Source organism: Schistocerca serialis, chromosome 2 (genome assembly GCF_023864345.2).
Source record: "Schistocerca serialis cubense isolate TAMUIC-IGC-003099 chromosome 2, iqSchSeri2.2, whole genome shotgun sequence".
In the NCBI taxonomy this organism is placed as follows: Eukaryota; Metazoa; Arthropoda; class Insecta; order Orthoptera; family Acrididae; genus Schistocerca; species Schistocerca serialis.
Window position 1 is genome coordinate 1,090,484,483 of NC_064639.1, and position 16,140 is coordinate 1,090,500,622.

Consider the following 16,140-nt stretch of genomic DNA (forward strand, 5'->3'; position numbering starts at 1 on the left):
ATGTGCAGACAGTTTGGTTGCGGACACTCAACTGGCCTCCTCCAAACCAACACATGACCATCACTGGCACCGGGGCAGAAACAGCTTTCATCAGAATACACAACAGCCCTCCACCCTGCCCTCCAATGAGTTCTCATTTGACAACTTAAGTCACAAATGGCGACGGTTTGAGGTCAGTGGAAAGCACACTACAGGGCATCTGCCTCAGAGCACTGTAAGTAATCCACTTGCAACAGTTTGTTCTGTGGTGCCGATTACAGCTCAAACTGCAGCATGATGCGCCAGAGCCATACACCGAACACCAATGTCTGTCCTCTCGGAAGTATCACATGGCCATCGAGGGCCTGGTCTTGTGACCACCGCTGCCAGCAATAATGTGCAATGGCTACATTCCTGCTAAGTCTTTCTACAGCTTCACAGAAGGAACATCCAGCTTCTCGTAGCCCTATTACACAACCTTGTTCAAACTCAGTGAGGCACTGATAATGTGTGTCATCTTAAAGGCATTCTTGACTAACAACCCACCATGTAAAATCTCAAAGGTAACAAACTTACGACCGTTACAGCATGTATTTAAAGCAAATCTGATTTGCACCCTCACAGTGGCACTACTAGTGACTCTTGCACAAAATTTGAATAGACATCTCTGAAATGTAGAAACACACCTGCCTACTTGATGTTTTAATTTCTTTTCTGTCAGCGTATTTTCCAAATTTTGTTTAATTGAGGTTCCAGTCCCGTATTTCCAGGCCAAAGAATGTTCAAATTCAGAGCTACGCTTTCTCCAGCTGTTTTCAAAAGTTGGGCAATGGGTCATTTAATTATTAAACTAGACAAGATGTTTTCTACTTGTTTATTTCCAAAAGCCATGTCAGCTCATTACTGCTGTATATCAATCACAATTTATAAAATCACAGTTTGCTGTGCAACACTGCCAAGCATCAAAGCATAAGAAGCTACTAGCTTCCACCATTGACTTCTCTCTCCGATCAACTGCCAAAGCACTTTCCTATTATTTGTACACAGAAACAGACCCTTTCTGATACGTGGTAACGCCACATGTACTAGTTAATTCAACAATTTTGTTTTAATAACTGAATCTTGGAACTGTACAAATGTCTGGTTTGTTATATTTAGTTTTTACAAAAAAGCAAATAACTGAAAACATAAGAAGAACTGGCATTTTTAAGTCTTTAATTAAGCTAGTCAAATCTGGTCATTAATCGGTCTTTGGATCCAAGTGTAACAGGTGTGACCAGAAATATAAATGCGGTTGTGCAAAAAAACGCCTTTAGTTTGTGTGCACTAGTAAACATTTAAATAAAGTTACATACCCATTCTACTTTTCCTCTTAACATAAATACAAAAATTTTAGAGGAATTTTTTGCAGAGATCTAACATTTTTCTATTATGTGATAAAACTGGTTTAATTATGGTGTGGATTCTCTCTCCTTGCACTGACAAAAGCATTAGTGTGTGTGTGTGTGTGTGTGTGTGTGTGTGTGTGTGTGTGTGTGTGTGTGTGCGCACCTGATTTGCCTAAATTTGGAAATGTAGTCTTAATGTGAATAAAATGGTGTGACATCAATCTCTTCATTAATGGTAAAAGCTGTTCTAAGGTGTTTTTCATAATACAATTAAAATTTGTGCTGGACCAGGACTTGAATCCAGATTTTCCGCCTTATGCGAGCTGTCACCTTAAATGCTTTGGCTATCCGGGCACGACTCCTGGCCAGACCAAAACTTCCATGTCTTCATTTGTGTGTCACAACCTGAACTTTTACACATTGTGTAATTCCCTTACAGCAGAGGGCATTTTTAAATTAAAGTTGCTGCCTAGTATCGGTGGACAAATACAATATTGCAATGCCTGTGTTGTTAAAAGTAACAATGCGATGTTCCTTCACACACACATGCACGTCCAAAGGGACACAGCACTGTTGTTAACACATGCACTGCATCATCATACTTATCCAATAGAAGAGGTTTCACAGTAGCAAAGATGAAGTACACTTAGCTATTAAGGTATACATTTTTGAGACCATTGTAAGGAAACTTTCCCCAGAGTTTGAAGTAGTGTTTTTGAAACACCATGTATAATTAAACCCCTACACCTTGCTTCTTGAAACTTAAGTCATTTCTTCACTGAACATTGTATGCTCTAAACTTCTGCCTCATTTTGCAGAAAGCTGTGAGTTACTGGTAATCTGGGAGTTGGAAAATATCAGTTCTCTCTTTCTGTGAAACTACGGAAACCAATTTCACTATTTTTCTCTGGGTTTGATCCAGCAATTTATTGGAATACTCACTAATTATTCTAAGTTCATGAAAAGTAGATTGTTCAAACATGAAAGAGCATAATGACATGATGCAAACTGCAAGTGTTATTCTGAAACTAAAATCGTAAAAGCATTTACCGAAGTGTGTTGAGCCTAAGGTTTTAAACAAGGCAATAAACTTCTAATTCATCAACAAATAAAAAAGCTGTGAATCAACAGCTATCTGTAGATTCGTTTGTAATGAGTCTGCGGAGCTGGAAACAACAGTACTACTACTACTACTACTACTACTAGTAGTAGTACCTGTTACATATTCTAGTGAGAGTGAATCCCACCTCATTCAATTTTGTTACATCACATTCCTACCTGCTGCATCACATTGTAACAAGAAGTAGCTTCAGGACCCCTAATGCATCTCTGACCAACAGAGAAAGTCGAATAAACCACAGCACATTTCACCCATACACAGTCACCTGTGGAACTTCTGTTACATATACAAGCTTGCACCAAGGAAAATTGGGATTTAATAACTCCAACTGAAATTACAGCATATATTGATATATTATTAAGTAACTGGTGAACAAATACAAAAATTCACTAAATGACTAATAGTGAAGACATTCACAAATGCGGTGGAACAAAAACCACTTCGGTTATGGTTTAGCAGTAGCAGCTGTATCACAAACTCTTCAATATCATCCTGTTTCTTACTGTCTGAAGTAAAATATGTAACAAAAAACTCTTGTTAAATAACAATTAAAATGAAAACACTTAACACCACGAACACACACAATAGTTTATATTTGGAATACATCACTGGCACTGGTTAACACAGAAACAGGCAGTCACATTTATTGCAGTTACCAATGCATTGAATGAAATCGCTTCTTCCTTATCGTACACGTCAATCTGAAGTCTAAAACAAAATTTCAGTCACAAATTACTTTATAAAATGAATCTTAATAATAGATTGTATTTTCTTTGTACAAGGGTTGATTACATGTTTTGCACACTATTGCCTCATTCAAAACTGTACAGAAGCAATTTATTTCAACATGAGTAATACATCTTTTGTTCACAAACAACACTATAAACACTTTCTGCAAAATGTAAATAATTTTTGTTCCCACTTATTTTTTAACTGCAGTCATCTTTTGTGACTCAGAATGCCATAAACTACTCTTAACTTACAAATGATAAACACTTGCATGAGTAAAGTTTACAAATGTGCATTCTGCAAAAAACTTATGCAAGTTTATTTATAAAGGTGATTTCTTTAACATGCAATGTAAATAAATAACATTATGATGTGATGAGACTGCAAAAAAAATGCGGTCATAAATAATGAGTATTATAGCAAGCACATTCAAGGCATTCTAACACTGTGCAAGTAAATTAAAAGTAACAATATACATGAAAATGTTACTTCTCATTTCATTTTTGAAAATGCTCTGGACACTTACTGCTCATAATTCAAATCACATGCACTTTATACAATCATGTATTTCCTACAAACACACTTCAGTCTGCAGCACAAGTCTTTCCATGATATGAGTTTACACAATCAGTTTTCCACACTTTTCTCAATAACACTCCACAAATTTGGAAGTTCAATCCCAGCTTTTTTCACTGTCATAATTTTCATCATCATCCTCCGTGTCCATCAAGGGGTCCTCAAAACCATCTGGTTCTTCAATCTCTATGTGCGTGTAACTGCGTTTCCGTTTCTGTCCTCTGCGCTTCCACTCCATTGCAAGTAAATCTTCTTTTGTACGCTCCTTACGAAATTCATAGACTAGAGGAAAAATACGCTCTATGGCTGCCTGAACATCAGCAACACTTGGTGCTACAAAAAACAAAGACAGAAGATCTTACTGGATTTGTACTATTCTTTAATAACAATGTACAGACAATTGTGTACACACACACACACACACACACACACACACACACACACACACACACACGCAAAGTATTTACATTCTCCAACAACTTTTCTACTACATTTATATTACTCTTGTTCATGGAATTTGAAATATATTTTTAAAATTATACACATTTTATGCCTTCATTTAAGCAACAATACGGAAGTGAGACACTTCTCAGGTAACTGTAACTGAATCACTCGTCACTGAAGGAAGCCACAAAGTCAAATTGACAAATTCGTTTTGCATTCTGAGAAGAAAGATGCATGTTTTGGCGTTGAAAGGAACCATGTCCTGGCAGCACCTGTGCCGTTACCACAACTGTCAGGTTAGTAACTGTATGTTTGAAGGCAGCAGTAGCTGACAGACATGCAGCAACAGGAAAGTAACCACTGTTGTGTCATTTACAAGTTCCTAACCAGGAGCGAATTTTATTGTATCATCTGCGTGTTTTAACAGTTTAGTTTCTTGAGTTTCAGCATTTAAATTTAATATCCAATAGCTACAATTGAAGCGTTTCCATTTGCATCGGAAAGTAAATTGATTTTGTGACATAGTACAAGTTCCTAATCAGGGGCAAATTATTTAGTTTCACCTGAGTGCTAGTTAGGTTTTCGAATATCTGCGTATTACTAGACACAGTTTGTGTGTTTCCGTCAGGGTCTAGAGTAGTGTTGTGCAGCATGTGCTCATAGCCCGTTTATCTGCATAGGTTAGTTTTCCATGGTCTTTAGCATGGACAGGGACTGCAATTGTTGTGTGCGGATGCTAGCAGAGTTGGTGACACTTCACTCTCAGCTTCAGGCCATGATGGCTTCGGTTACACAGCTTGAGGCTGCAGTGGATTAGCACCACTGTTGTGGGCCGGCTGTGGTGATCCAACGGACGTCCAGCACGTCAGAATCCTCCGATCAGTCCTCACTGGTGGCCAACCCAGTTACTGCTCACACTGAGGCTGACCCTTCACCTGTGGTCGAGTGCGAGGTCGCCCTGGTGCGAAGCAGGCGGCAAAAGACTTCTCAGGCGGCCGCATGTAAGGCCTCCCCGGTTTGTCTGACAAACAGGTTCCAGATGCTGTCTGTGGCTGACACTGCCATTGGGCCAGATGCTGTTGCCTGTCCTGTGTCAGAGGAAACCACTCAGCCTACAAGATTTGGGCAATTGTAGATGGTGGGATTACTGATAGTTGGGAGCTCCAATGTTAGGCGCGTTATGGGGCCCCTTAGGGAATTAGCTGACAAGAAGGGTAAGAAAGCCAATGTGCACGCCATGTGGGTAACAGGTGGAGTCGTTCCAGACGTGGAAAGGGTTCTCATGGATGCCATGAAGAGTACAGGGTGCAGCCAACTGCAGCTGGTTGCTCACGTCAGTACCAATAATGTGTGTAACTTTTGATCAGAAGAGATTCTCTCTGGATTCGAGCGGCTAACAGAGGTGGTAAAGGCTGCCAGTCTTGCTTTCAAGATGAAAGCAGAGCTGACCATTTGCAGCAAAGTCAACAGGACCGATTGTGGACCTCTGGTACAGGGTCCGAATCAGAGGCTCAGACGGTTCTGCGACCATGTAGGCTGCAGATTCCTCGACTTGTGCCAAAGAGTGGTTGGGTTTCAGACTCCGCTGAATAGGTCAGGTGTCCACTATATGCAGAAGGCGGCTACACGGGTAGCAAGGGCTGTGTGGCGTGGACTGGGAGGTTTTTTAGGATAGAGGGTCTCGGGAAAACACAAGAAGGGCTTCAGTCACAAAGGGTGCAGGCTGAACACAGGAAGAACATAGATACAGGAACCATTGGTATAACATTTGTAAACTGTTGTAGCGGTGATGGGAAAGTACCAGAGCACAAGCGCTAATAGAAAGCACTGATGCTCAAATCGTTATAGGCACTGAAAGCTGGCTAAAGCCAGATATAAGCTCAACCGAAATTTTTGCGAAGAACCTAAAGGTGTTCCGAAAGGATAGGCTAAACGTGGTTGGCAGTGGCATGTTTGTTGCTGTCAGAAATAGTTTATCTTGTCATGAAATTTAAGTAGATACTTCCTGTGAGTTAGTACGGGCCAAGGTCACTCTTGGCACCCGGAATAAAATAATAATTGGAATCTTTTACCAACTTCCCAGTTCAGATGATACAGTTATCCAAATAAGAGCGGCGCGTTTCGTCACAGGGTTATTTGGTAACCGTGATAGCGTTACGGAGATGTTTAACAAACTCAAGTGGCGGACTCTGCAAGAGAGGTGATCTGCATCGCGGTGTAGCTTGCTCGACAGGTTTCGAGAGGGTGCGTTTCTGGATGAGGTATCGAATATATTGCTTCCCCCTACTTATACCTCCCAAGGAGATCACGAATGTAAAATTAGAGAGATTAGAGCGCGCACGGAGGCTTTCAGACAGTCGTTCTTCCCGCGAACCATACGCGATGAACAGGAAAGGGAGGTAATGACAGTGGCACGTAAAGTGCCCTCCGCCACACACCATTGGGTGGCTTGCAGAGTATAAATGTAGATGTTGCTGAAAGATTCAAAGAAAACTTGAGCTATTTCAAACACATACTCGACTCATACAATAATAGTTGGTGGTGACTAATTTAACCTTGATATGTTTGTGAAAATACGTGTGTAACTCTGGAGGTACGCATAAAGTATCATCCGAAATTGTGCTAAAGACAGTCTCCAAAAATTATTTCGAGCAGTTAGCTCATGAGCCTATGCGAATAGTAAGTGGTTGTGAACACACACTTTACTTCTTAGCAACAAATAATCCTGAGTTAATAACGAGCACCAAAACCGATTCAGGGATTAGTGAACACAGAGTTGACGTAGCAAGATTGAATATTGTAATCCCCAAATCCTCAAAAAAATAAGTGAAAAATATACCTATTCAAAAAAGCAGATAAAAATTCACTTGATGCCTTCCTTACAGAATCTCCACTCATTCCAAATTAATCAAATAAGTGTAGACCAGATGTAAAATTCAAAGAAATAGTATCGGCAGCAATTGAGTTTTATACCGAATAAATTAACAAATGACTGAGCTCATCCTCCTTGGCACACAAAACGGATTAGAACACTGTTGCAAAAACTAAAAAACAAACATGCCAAATGTTTGTTTTGCACAGGTCACACCAATATTCAAGATAGGTAGTAGGAGTAATCCACTAAATTACAGGCGCATATTGGTAACGTTGATATGCAGCAGGATTTTGGAACATATATTGTGTTCAAACATTACGAATTACCTCAAAGAAAATGGTCTATTGACACACAGTCAACATGGGTTTAGAAAATAATGTTCCTGTGAAACACAACTAGCTCTTTATTCACATGAAGTGTTGAGTGCTATTGGCAAAGGATTTCAGATCGATTCCATATTTCTGGATTTTCGGAAGGCTTTTGACATTGTACCACACACGCGGCTTGTAGTGCTTATGGAATATCGTCTCAGATACGTGACTATTTGTGATTTCCTGTCAGAGGGGTCACAGTTCGTAGTAATTGACGGAAAGTCTTGGAGTACAACAGAAGTCATTTCCGGCGTTCCCCAAGGTAGTGTTCTAGGCCCTTTGTTGTTCCTCATCTATATAAACGATTCTGGAGACAATCTGAGCAGCTGTCTTCGGTTGTTTGTAGATGACGCTGTCATTTATCAACTGATCAAGTCAATCAGAAGATCAAAACAAACTGCAAAACGATTTCGAAAAAATATCTGAATGGTGCGAAAAGTGGCAGTTGACCCCACATAACGAAAACTGTGAGGACATTCACAAGAGTGCTAAAAGGAACTCCTTAAACTTCGGTTACACGATAAACCAGTCTAATCTAAAAGCTGTAAACTTAACTGAATACCTAGGTACTACAATTACGAACAACTTAAATTGGAAGGAACACACAGAAAATGTTGTGTGACAGGCCAGCCAAACACTGTGCTTTATTGGGAGGACACTTAGAAAATGTAACAGACCTACTAAGGAGACTGCCTACACTATTCTCATCTGTCCTCTTTTAGAATACTGCTGTGCGGTGTGGGATCCTTACCAGATAGGAGTGATGGAGTACATAGAAAAAGTTCAAAGAAAGGCAGCACGTTTTGTATTATCGCGAAATATGGGAGAGAGTGTCACAGAAATGATACAGGATTTGCGCTGGAAATCATTAAAAGAAAGGCTTTTTCATTGCAACGGAATCTTCTCACGAAATTCCAATCATCAACTTTCTCCTCCGAATGCAAAAATATTTTGTTGACACTGACCTACATAGGGAGGAACGATCACCATGATAAAATAAGGGGAATTACAGCTCGTACAGAAAGATATAGGTGTTCATTCTTTCTGCGCACTATACGAGATTGGAATAATAGAGACTTGGGAAGATGGTTCGATGAACTCTCTGCCAGATACTTTAATGTGATTTGCAGAGTATCCATGCAGATGTAGAAGAAAATTAGTACTGCAGTTAGTGTATTTCAATACAGAACATCAGTGCCAACCAACCTATGCAGAGAGCACTGTTATATTCCAGATGTTAAGACTGGCACATTCTTTCTGTTTTTTAGATGGACACTGAGTGCTGTTGCTGACAATATATGCTATATGGTGATTGTGCTGTGCATATTATGAAGCTATGCAGGACAGGTAGTTCCGCAGGGAAGTATTGGACTGCCCTGCAGGTATGGTGGAAATTATCGTTTTTACCTAGATATTCCCCCCCATGAACCATGGACCTTGCCGTTGGTGGGGAGGCTTGCGTGCCTCAGCGATACAGATGGCCGTACCATAGGTGCAACCACAACGGAGGGGTATCTGTTGAGAGGCCAGACAAACATGTGGTTCCTCAAGAGGGGCAGCAGCCTTTTCAGTAGTTGCAGGGGCAACAGTCTGGATGATCGACTGATCTGGCCTTGTAACATTAACCAAAACGGCCTTGCTGTGCTGGTACTGCGAACGGCTGAAAGCAAGGGGAAACTACAGCCGTAATTTTTCCCGAGGACATGCAGCTTTACTGTATGATTAATGATGATGGTGTCCTCTTGGGTAAAATATTCCGGAGGTAAAATAGTCCCCCATCCGGATCTCCGGGCGGGGACTACTCAAGAGGACGTCGTTATCAGGAGAAAGAAAACTGGCGTTCTACGGATCGGAGCGTGGAATGTCAGATCCCTTAATCGGGCAGGTAGGTTAGAAAATTTAAAAAGGGAAATGGATAGGTTAAAGCTAGATATAGTGGGAATTAGTGAAGTTCGGTGGCAGGAGGAACACGACTTTTGGTCAGGTGATTACAAGGTTATAAATACAAAATCAAATAGGGGTAATGCAGGAGTAGGTTTAATAATGAATAAAAAAATAGGAGTGCAGGTTAGCTACTACAAACAGCATAGTGAACGCATTATTGTGGCCAAGATAGACACAAAGCCCATGCCTACTACAGTAGTACAAGTTTATATGCCAACTAGCTCTGCAGATGATGATGAAATAGATGAAATGTATGACGAGATAAAAGAAATTATTCAGGTAGTGAAGGGAGACGAAAATTTAATAGTCATGGGTGACTGGAATTCGTCAGCAGGAAAAGGGAGAGAAGGAAACATAGTAGGTGAATATGGATTGGGGGGAAGAAATGAAAGAGGAAGCCGCCTTGTAGAATTTTGCACAGAGCATAACTTAATCATAGCTAACACTTGGTTCAGGAATCATAAAAGAAGGTTGTATACCTGAAAGAATCCTGGAGATACTAAAAGGTATCAGATAGATTATATAATGGTAAGACAGAGATTTAGGAACCAGGTTTTAAATTGTAAGACATTTCCAGGGGCAGATGTGGATTCTGACCACAATCTATTGGTTATGAACTGCAGATTGAAACTGAAGAAACTGCAAAAAGGTGGGAATTTAAGGAGATGCACCTGGATAAACTGAAAGAACCAGAGGTTGTAGAAAGTTTCAGGGAGAGCATAAGGGAACAATTGACAGGAATGGGGGAAAGAATTACAGTAGAAGAAGAATGGGTAGCTCTGAGGGATGAAGTAGTGAGGGCAGCAGACGATCAAGTAGGTAAAAAGACGAGGGCTAATAGAAATCCTTGGGTAACAGAAGAAATATTGAATTTAATTGATGAAAGGAGAAAATATAAAAATGCAGTAAACGAAGCAGGCAAAAAGGAATACAAACGTCTCAAAAATGAGATCGACAGGAAGTGCAAAATGGCTAAGCAGGCATGGCTGGAGGACAAATGTAAGGATGTAGAGGCTTGTCTCACTAGGGGTAAGATAGATACTGCCTACATGAAAATTAAAGAGACCTTTGGAGAGAAGAGAACCACTTGTATGAATATCAAGAGCTCAGATGGCAACCCAGTTCTAAGCAAAAAAGGGAAGGCAGAAAGGTGGAAGGAGTATATAGAGGGTTTATACAAGGGCGATGTACATGAGGACAATATTATGGAAATGGAAGAGGATGTAGATGAAAACGAAATGGGAGATAAGATACTGCGTGAAGAGTTTGACAGAGCACTGAAAGACCTGAGTTGAAACAAGACCCCGGGAGTAGACAACAGTCCATTAGAACTACTGAAGGCCTTGGGAGAGCCAGTCATGACAAAACTCTACCATCTGGTGAGCAAGATGTATGAAAAAGGCGAAATACCATCAGACTTCAAGAAGAATATAATAATTCCAATCCCAAAGAAAGCAGGTGTTGACAGATGTGAAAATTACCGAACTATCAGTTTAATAAGTCACAGCTGCAAAGTACTAACACGAATTCTTTACAGACGAATGGAAAAACTGGTAGAAACGGACCTCGGGGAAGATCAGTTTGGATTCCGTAGAAATGTTGGAACACGTGAGGCAATTCTAACCTTACGACTTATCTTACAAGGAAGATTAAGAAAAGGCAAACCTACGTTTCTAGCATTTGTAGACTTAGAGAAAGCTTTTGACAATACTCTCCTTCAATTTCTGATGGTGGCAGGGGTAAAATACAGGGAGCGAAAGGCTATTTACAATTTGTACAGAAACCAGATGGCAGTTGTAAGAGTCGAGGGGCATGAAAGGGAAGCAGTTGCATGGGAAAGGAGTGAGACAGGGTCGTAGCCTCTCCCCGATGTTATTCAATCCATATATTGAGCAAGCAGTGAAAGAAACAAAACAAAAATTCGGAGTAGGTATTAAAATCCATGAAGAAGAAATGATGATGTAATTCTGTCAGAGACAGCAAAGGACTTGGAAGAGCAGTTGAATGGAATGGACAGTGTCTTGAAAGGAGGATATAAGATGAACATCAACAAAAGCAAAACGAGGATAATGGAATGTAGTCTAATTAAGTCGGGTGATGCTGAGGGAATTAGATTAGGAAATGAGGCACTTAAAGTAGTAAAGGAGTTTTGCTATTTGGGGAGCAAAATAACTGATGATGGTCGAAGTAGAGAGGATATAAAATGTAGACTGGCAATGGCAAGGAAATCGTTCCTGAAGAAGAGAAATTTGTTAACATCAAGTATAGATTTAAGTGTCAGGAAGTCGTTTATGAAAGTATTTGTATTGAGTGTAGCGATTATGGAAGTGAAACGTGGACGATAAATAGTTTAGACAAAAAGAGAATAGAAGCTTTTGAAATGTGGTGCTACAGAAGAATGCTGAAGATTAGGTGCGTAGATCACATAACTAGTGAGGAGGTATTTAATAGAATTGGGGAGAAGAGAAGTTTGTGGCACAACTTGACCAGAAGAAGGGATCAGTTGGTAGGACATGTTTTGAGGCATCAAGGGATCACAAATTTAGCATTGGAGGGCAGCGTGGAGGGTAAAAATCGTAGATGGAGACCAAGAGATGAATACACTAAGCAGATTCAGAAGGATGTAGGTTGCAGTAGGTACTGGGAGATGATGGAGCTTGCACAGGATAGAGTAGCATGGAGAGCTGCATCAAACCAGTCCCAGGACTGAAGACGACGACAACAACAACAACCTAAATATTATCTGTTCAACCATTCCAGTTCCACAAAAAGGATTGGGACGATTACTGATTACCTAACGGGTGCCTAACAAAGATTTTACCTATGTAACTCTCTCTCTCTCTCTCTCTCTCTCTCTCTCTCTCTGTGTGTGTGTGTGTGTGTGTGTGTGTGTGTGTGTGTGTGTGTGTGTGTGTGTTTTCCAGGTGGAATCACAGCTTCATTAAACTGCAAGAAGAACAGAGGTTGGAGATATTTAGTGCTTTCTATGATTGTGGAACCAAAAATGAATAGGATACCCACCTAATGAGACTGATTGAATGGCGTCTCATTAAATGGTGAAGACCAAGGGCTGTTAATCAAGGAGGAGATTGATCAAAAGTGGAATGCGAATCTGATACTTATTTTGTAACTGGACATCAGAATCATCTGCATGTCTGTAGGCATGTTTTCATTAGTTAACATCGAGTAACACCGAAGTTTGTATTCAGGATTGCTAAGCTGCTGGCTAAAGGCGAAATCCCATTGGGCAAGAGAGGTTTCAATAAGAAGATGCATGCTACTATGTCATGTGAAATCTGCGCTGAAATCCGGGACCACATTCTCAAGTTTCCTATCAAAATATCTCGTTATGGGGGTTAAGCAATAAATTACTTGGATACAAGACCGAACCTTAAAAAGGTACGATTTATTTTGAGAAAAAACAGCCAAATCTTGAAGTAAAATATGCCTTTTATGTTAATTATTTCAATAAGAACTTTGGCTACAGATTTGGCAAGCCCCAAACATTTGTGCAGTCTCTGCAAAGAACTTCAAGTCAAAATGAAGTCTGCACTTATCACAAAATGTTAAATTAGCAGGAGCAAGTGCGGTAAGTATTCACAAGTGCGTAAGTCTCAAATTTTATTTCTCAATGAAACCACACTCGGAATCCTGCCAGTCCAACGATACAGTCTGCATTGCCTTTCATTACATGCAAGATTTACCTCTATCTTATATAACTGTTCAGGAAATATTCTACCAAAGGTGGCTATGGGAAGATGTATTTACTATGCATGACCTGCAAGACAACAGGTATCACGACAGCCAGCCCACAAAAGGGGCCAATGAGATGTGCACATTCGTACTGGACTATCTCACCAACAAGATTAAACCACCCACAAAGAAACTTCACTTCACTTTACTCACATGTGTGTCCACACTAAAATAGGAATCTTTCATTTATTTGTTTCTGCATGGGTTTGGTCCACGATAAATGATTTTGGGGGGAAGGGGCATTTCTGTTAAGAGGCCATTCCTTCCGTGATAGGTATTCTGGTGTATTCAAGAAAATAAATTAGGTGTTGCGACAGAGTCTACACTCCGAAAGAATAACTGTACAATCGTTGCTAATGTAAAAAGGTATGCTGCAATAAAGATGGTGGAAGGAACTGGGATCACTGATATGCATGCAAGGTGGCCTAAGCATTATAGGAAAACAAGTAAGTGATTAATCAACAGCAAAGGACATTCCTAGAAGCTTGAAGGTGCTGTTTGCTCTTGTGTTGTTCTCCAACATCCAGTATTCTCCAGATCATTCTGGCAAGAGTGGTTGCTCGTCCCTTCATTGGGAGTATAGTCCATCACACATTCCATTTGTCTCAGCATGGACCAAGAAATGCCCCTCTTATGAACCTGTAGAGGAAGGCCTATGAGGCAGGATGAATAGCAATCAAATCAACAAAACAGGAAGATCCCAAGATGGTTCATCATTATGTCACGACTTCTGAGGCGAGTACTAGAATGTACGTCAGTGAAAATGCATTACCTGCCTTTTTCAACAGTATGACTTGATTTAATAACTATCTTTTTTTCTTCAGTATCTGTTGACTATAGCACAGCTCTTATCAACAGTGGGGTTGTATAAAAATACCACATAAGAAAATAAACAATGCCATGTGTTGTATGAAGAAAATAATATTCATTCCATTTATGTTACCTTTTACTTTCATGCCTGCATGTGCATAAACTCATTTAGAAATAAAGGAAATAAACCAAAAATGTTAACATTATTGCTCACTTACGAATTTTGTTTGTTCCACGTTGAAAGGAATTATGTATAGTTACGTATTTTGTCAGTAAAAGTGTTAGTAACATACAGCACAATGCTATTCTGGCTTTATTATAATGGTTGATGTGCGTGTGGGCGCTCACTTACCCATACAAACAATTATGTCTCGTATTGCATTACAAGTGCGGAAAAACATTTTTTCTTTCTCAAAACTTTAAAAATTGGACTTCTTGCTTTTATACAATGAACAACTCCACTATAAAAATTTAAATAGCGAAAAGGTCAGGGCAAGCATTTGCTACATTCTTGCTGAACGTCGCTGCAGTGTGCTTGACCGATGTTCAGAAAATACTTGAACTAGAAACCACTGTTCAAAATTCATGGTTGTTGGTCATACAGTAATGGACTGAGATTCCATGCATTCAGCAATCTCTACAGGGCATAAAAGACGGAAAAATGAAGTTGCCCTCTGACTGAGGAGTACGGCCAGAAGTGCAAGAGGAAAGTGTGAAAAACCTTATGTTTATCACGAAATAACCCACAACACAATTATCAATTCGAAGTATCATCTTAATCGCCACATGTCTAGAAAGAAGATGTGACTGGGAAGTCATTCGGACGGCAGATGATATGTCGGTTCAACTTCACACCACAGCACTCGTTTGTTACAGGATTTAGAGAGGATTTTAACAAGTTTAGAGCTCTGGATTGTAACAAGAAAATAAGAAAAATCAACAACACCCCATTGTCAGACACCAAATCTTTGTACACCTCCATCCTCCCTCTAACAAAAGAGAAGTACAGTGATTTGATGTCCCTGTTCTAGTCAATTCTTTCCACACTAGGAAGTGACTATCTGACATTTTACAAAAACCTATGATATTCAGGAGATCCAGAAGGATGTGATACAACATCTGAAGATGCAGTGAACAACTTCTGACAATGACCAGTTTCCTTTGTGGTATGTTTGAAGGTGGAAAGTGAACGAATAACAGTGGATTCCAGAAGATTCGACATTGCAATGTACGATTAAAACAATTCTTGTATATTTCAACATTACTGTATATTGCTTTGCGAACAAATATGTTTATGACAGATAGCAGTTGGTTCATTTAGGAAATCACAAGCACGTAAGGTGCCACCTGGATCAGTGCAACAAGTAATTATCTCCATTTTTAGTAAAAATAAACCAATTTTGAAACTAAAATCACATAAAATCAAACATTTTGTGTACGGTGAAGTTATAAAATTCCAAGACATTTCCAAATGTGTTTCTTTCAGCAACTATATCAAGTTATCTACACTCCTGGAGATGGAAAAAAGAACACATTGACACCGGTGTGTCAGACCCACCATACTTGCTCCGGACACTGCGAGAGGGCTGTACAAGCAATGATCACACGCACGGCACAGCGGACACACCAGGAACCGCGGTGTTGGCCGTCGAATGGCGCTAGCTGCGCAGCATTTGTGCACCGCCGCCGTCAGTGTCAGCCAGTTTGCTGTGGCATACGGAGCTCCATCGCAGTCCTTAACACTGGTAGCATGCCGCGACAGCGTGGACGTGAACCGTATGTGCAGTTGACGGACTTTGAGCGAGGCGTATAGTGGGCATGCGGGAGGCCGAGTGGACGTACCGCCGAATTGCTCAACACGTGGGGCGTGAGGTCTCCACAGTGCATCGATGTTGTCGCCAGTGGTCGGCGGAAGGTGCACGTGCCCGTCGACCTGGGACCGGACCGCAGCGACGCACGGATGCACGCCATGACCGTAGGATCCTACGCAGTGCCGTAGGGGACCGCACCGCCACTTCCCAGCAAATTAGGGACACTGTTGCTCCTGGGGTATCGGCGAGGACCATTCGCAACCGTCTCCATGAAGCTGGGCTACGGTCCCGCACACCATTAGGCCATCTTCCGCTCACGCCCCAACATCGTGCAGCATCA

The 16,140-nt window shown here is 40.7% G+C and overlaps 1 protein-coding gene across 1 annotated transcript in view; it reads right to left on the minus strand.

Annotated features, from left to right (window-relative positions):
- Nucleotides 1–2,821: 2,821 nt before the first annotated feature.
- Nucleotides 2,822–16,140, minus strand: part of LOC126458543 (TATA box-binding protein-like 1) — a 47,183-nt gene continuing 33,864 nt past the window's right edge. Inside the window, exon 5 of the mRNA XM_050095660.1 lies at nt 2,822–4,125. Within this exon, the coding sequence (XP_049951617.1) occupies nt 3,890–4,125 (236 nt within the window). The 3' untranslated portion in view covers nt 2,822–3,889. The remainder of the gene's footprint in view (nt 4,126–16,140) is intronic.